At 45.9% G+C, this 5,180-nt stretch overlaps 1 protein-coding gene across 1 annotated transcript in view; it reads right to left on the minus strand.

Moving 5' to 3' along the window:
- The window catches only part of LOC119426062 (zinc finger protein 40-like), a 35,252-nt gene extending 33,991 nt beyond the window's left edge, over positions 1 to 1,261 (minus strand). The window contains exon 1 of the mRNA XM_037693620.1: positions 1,192 to 1,261. Coding sequence (XP_037549548.1) covers positions 1,192 to 1,261 — 70 coding nt within the window. The remainder of the gene's footprint in view (positions 1 to 1,191) is intronic.
- Between the last annotated feature and the right edge of the window lie 3,919 nt (positions 1,262 to 5,180).

Genomic DNA, 5,180 nt, shown 5'->3' on the forward strand with positions numbered 1-5,180 from the left:
TCTACATTGGAGAAACTAAACAGCCTCTTCACAGACGCATGACTCAACACAGGAGAGCCACCTCCTCTGGACAAAATTCCGCAGTTCACCTCCACCTCACAGATAAGGGACACTCTTTTGAGGACCAAAATGTGCACATTTTGGACCGAGAACACAGATGGTTTGAGAGGGGGGTGAAGGAAGCAATTTATGTAAAAAGAGAAAAGCCATCTCTTAACAGAGGAGGAGGCCTCAGATTTCCACTTTCAAAAACATATAATGCAACTTTAAAACAGATTCCCAGCCGGTTTTCACACCTGATGGGAACAGAGGGGCCTCGTCAGTGAATTAGAAGAACAAAGACCTACTGTTTAGGTGTTTAGGTGTGAACTGCCAATCTACATATGTGTGTGTGTGTGTCTTATCTGTGTGTGTGTGTCTTATCTCACTCAGCCTTATAACCTGTATCTCTCACTCTCTGCTCTTTGAATTGAGAAAGCTCCTCGGATGAGGAGCGAAACGTCTTCTGTTACAAATAAAGTCCAGTTGTTTTTGTATTGAACGCTTTTTGAATAAGTTTTAATTGTGCTGAACACTAAATTTCTGTCCATCAGTTGCTGTAAAAATGACAGAACGCCACCTAGTGGACATGAGATGGCCTCCACGACTTTCTCTGCGCACTACCGCTGAAAAGCTGTTCACTTTGATGTGTACAGTGCTGTGGTGGAAGTGGCTTGTGCGCCCTGAATCATACGCACCAAATCCCGTGGGAGGCCCATCTTTCAGTGTTGCCAGATAGAATCAAGGGTTTCCAGACCAAAAATCTTTTAAAAACCACCACATCACACAAAAATCTGCCCAATCAATATATTGTTACAGTATATTTACTGTTTGAACATGAACGTACATCAGTACAAGCCAAGATAATTTAGCAATATGTGGCAAAACGCAACAATCCAACAAAAATCCTCCCAGAGTTCCCAGCAAAATCAGAATGAAAACCGCCCAACCGGGCCCAGCTGCAGCCTTGTTCCAGTAGGATGTCACTGCTGGAAAGCGGGGCAAGATGGGGTCAGGGCGACAAGCCGGGGCGGAGCCAAAACTTCCCGCCAGATCATCCAATCGAGGCGGAGGGAGGCAAGGGACAGAAAGTCCCTTTGTGTGAGCTGCCTCCTGGATTATGTCGGGCAGCTCCAAGAGGAGGGCACCGACGGCTGGGAGGGGTGTTGTGGTCACAGACGTGGGAAGACCCGGGGTGGCTGAGCATCCGCTCAGCCCCCATTCTTCCATCACTAAGCTCTCCAGGAGGGAGGGGGCAGTGGGGCTGCTGCTAGCATCGCCTTTTTCGGCTGAATCATCCGATTCACCGTGCAGAAAAACGTTAGAAAAGGCGATGACGTCGTCCAGCGAGTAGTACCCTGCCACGGAAAAAACCACTCCTCAGCACTTACCTTGAACAAGTCTGCTTGTGGCGGGGACCAGGCATCCTTCACAGATTTTGCTGGACATCTTTTCTTCTTCGTTCTTCTGACAGTGCTAACTAACGGGCTGAAGAAAAAAATGGGAGCCGATTGCCCGGTCTCACCGTAATTTATATGGCCTGGGGGTGGAGCCCACAAAGCCGGTGGGCGCGAACTAAAGTTTTCAGTGCTGCACTGCGCGCGAAGGGATAAACCCACTAGCCTTAAAGGGCGAAACCTATACAAAATAGAACCAGTTATGTTGGTGCTAAGATGGTGTCTTTGGCGTGCCCCCTCCTCTTGTGCCGGCCCTATTCCTCATCGACAGTCATGTCAAGCTGGTTCAAAACTAAAAAAGTCCATGTTCAATAATCCAGGTATACAATCCAACAATTTTCAGTCAAATCATCTGGACAGTTTCTTTTTTTTTTTCTGAAAGATTTCACCTTCCATCCGGAAGGCTTCATCAGTCAAGGAAACACAATCCAAAACTGTTAATTGAAAAGGTAAAATCTTGATTTGCTGGTCTGTTTACATTGCATCATTACCTTGTGACTATGAAGTATAAATCATGACAAAAAACAAGATCTTGAATACGAGCAGCTGTAAAAGGCTTCCTTCATAGGGTGGCCAGCCTCAGCCTTGACGAACTCTGTCGACAATCCCGGGGTGCTTGGAGTAGAGCCGCTGCTCCTCCGCATTGATTGGAGTTAGTTGTGAAGGTTCAGACTTCTGAGAATGATTCATCCTGGATGCTTCCTACCTACATTAAAGACTAATTTACCCTTACTTCCTACCTTAACAATCTTGGGATGGTTTTAGAATCTGACTTCAATTTTGACTAACAAATGAACTCTGTTCTGCTGAAAAGCTTCTTCCAGTTAAGGCAGATAGCTAAGCTTAAACTAGTGTTGTCCAGATCCGACCTCGAAAAACTAGTGCATGTCTCTATCACGACCAGACTGGACTACTGTACAGTAGTCCCTCGCTACTTCACAGTTCGTTTTTTGCGGACTCGCTCTATTGCGGTTTTTCAAAGTAAGATTGGACATGACACACTATTGGTTGATTGATGGATGAGCTGCACGATTGGCATGGGATTTTTATTTCAAATAAATTATTTTAATTTACTTAGTACCTGCTACACCTACTGTATGTGCAGCTCACATTTGCAGAAAAAGCTTCTTTCTGCACCTGTGTGCAGCCCACAAGCTGCAGGAGAAGCTTCCTCCTGCAAAATGTCATGATCTCCACTTTGCAGCAGAGAAGTGGGCATGGCCAAGAGTATTACACAATTGTATTGCACATCATGGATATTAGTGAGGTAGTTAGGTGCCTGAGAGTATGAAATGGCAGTAGTATTGCACAGTAGAAGTCCAGGGGTTTGGGAGGTTAGATTATTAAATCAGTGCATGTGTGAGTTCAGTGTGGTGATGGCTTTCGGGAAAAAACTGTTCTTGAATCTGTTTGTTCGTGTTCTGATGCACCTGTAGCGCTTCCCTGAAGGTAACAAGTCAAACAGTTCAAAACTCGGGTGTGAACAGTCCTTGATTATGCTTTCTGCTCTGTTGAGGCAGCGTGATGTGTAAATGTCCATCAGGGAGGGGAGAGGGCAGCCAATTATCTTTTGTGCTGTCTTGACTACTCTCTGAAGCCTCTCCTTGTCAGCCAGGGTGCAGCTGCCGTACCATACTGAGATACAGTATGTCAGCAGGCTCTCGATAGACGAGCGGTAGAAGGTCAGCAGCAATTTATTGTTCAGGTTGTGCTTCTTAAGTACTCTTAAGAAGTGTAGTCTCTGCTGAGCCTTCTTGATGACCGCTGTGGTGTTCTCTTTCCAGTTTAGGTCAGCAGAGATTTGGACACCAAGAAATCTGAAAGTGTGAACCCTCTCCACGCACTCGCCATTGATGTAAAGGGGGGCTAGGTTGGTGCTGTGCTTCCTGAAATCAATAATTACCTCCTTGGTTTTTTGATATTCAGAGCCAGATTTTTCTCTGAGCACCAGGTTGCTAGCTCCAGGACCTCCTGTCTGTAAAATGTCTCATCTCCCTTAGAGATTTGTCCGACCACTGTGGTGTCATCAGCGAACTTGACGATGAGGTTGTTGTTGTGGGCCGGGCTGCAGTCATGGGTGTAGAGACAGTACAGCAGGGGGCTCAGCACACAGCTCTGTGGGGAGCCAGTGCTCAGCGTACGAGTGGAGGAGAGGTGGGGACCAAGTCTTACAGATTGGGGCCGATTGGTTAGGAAGTCTTTTATCCAGGCACATGTGAGTGTGGGGAGGCCGAGATTGTCCAATGTATTTATAAGAATGTCCGGAATGATTGTGTTAAAGGCCGACCTGTAATCCACAAAGAGCATTCGAACATAGCTGTGCTGTTGTTCCAGGTGGCTCAGCGGTGTGGAGAGCTACTGCAATAGCATCCTCTGTGGACCTGTTGGTGCGATATGCAAACTGGTAGGGGTCAAAGTTCGGAGGGAGATAGTCCATGATGTGCTGGAGAACCAGTCTCTCGAAGCACTTCATGGTTACTGGGGTGAGAGCCGGTAATCATTCAGGTGGTGATGGTAGGCGTTTTCGGCACTGGGATGATGGTTGCAGATTTTAAGCAGGGAGGGATGACTGCCCTGGCCAGGGAGAGCCTAACTAGAGAAATTATTTTTCTGTGAAAATGCAGTGTACATTTCTTGAAGAAGCTAAAACTGAGTTGATTATGCTAAAACAAGTAGAGCAGAGGATAAAATGAGTCCAACTCAGGTTGAAGGGACCATAGCACAAGCTACAGTGTTCCCATGACAGATTTCCGTCATCTGTAAAATTGAGAAGGGGAGGGGAAAAAAACTTGTTTTATAGTGGTTGTGTTAAAGCTATCCAATCCAGTTCTGATAGAGGAATTAAACTGACACTGTTTTCAAATAATATATTGAACCACAACCATAGTTTTATCCAGTCGGAGCAGAGCACGGTGTCTCGTTCTTTCTGATGAGCCCAGAGCAGTGTTGCCAATTTAGTGAGAGATTGCAGGTGAAAGCTCCAACCATTCTACAGGTATTTCCTGACCCAGCAGAGGCTCAGCTGTGAGCCTCTCTCCGTCACAGACGATAAGGATCACAGAGACCCCTGTTGCACTCAGAGCAGAGACCTTCCACTCCACAAATGAACCACAAATGAAGCACAGCCACCACTGATCCAGCCATGGCTGACAGAGCGATATGGTAAGCAGTGCTTCCTGTACCATTCATGGAGGGTACCCCACTAACCCAAAAGAACCACCTGCGTGTTTGCATTTGACCAATTCATTACAGCCAAGGGAGACACCAAAGCCAATGCACCACACCCTCTTCTCCTGCACCACATCCCTGATGTCTCTGTGACTTTTGTATGTAACATTGCATTGAATGTTACTGTGTTTAGAGCGCTGTCATTATCGTACAGACATGTCCAACTTGCGTACATGACCAAAGTCTTTGTGTGAGACAGAGAGAGAGAGAGAAAGGGAGGCAATGAGAGGCAGAGAGAGGCAGGCATTAAACCCTGTAATAAGTGAAAAACCGCGAAGTAGGAATAGTAGGATAAGTAATAAGTAGTAGTTTATTATATATATATATATATATATATATATATATATATATATATACAGGAACGCTGTAGCTTGTGCTATGGTCCCTTCAACCTGAGTTGGGCTCATTGTATCCTCTGCTCTACTTGTTTTAGCATAATCAACTCAGTTTTAGCTT

Source organism: Nematolebias whitei, chromosome 19, assembly GCF_014905685.2.
Source record: "Nematolebias whitei isolate Nwh7 chromosome 19, NemWhi1, whole genome shotgun sequence".
NCBI lineage: Eukaryota > Metazoa > Chordata > Actinopteri > Cyprinodontiformes > Rivulidae > Nematolebias > Nematolebias whitei.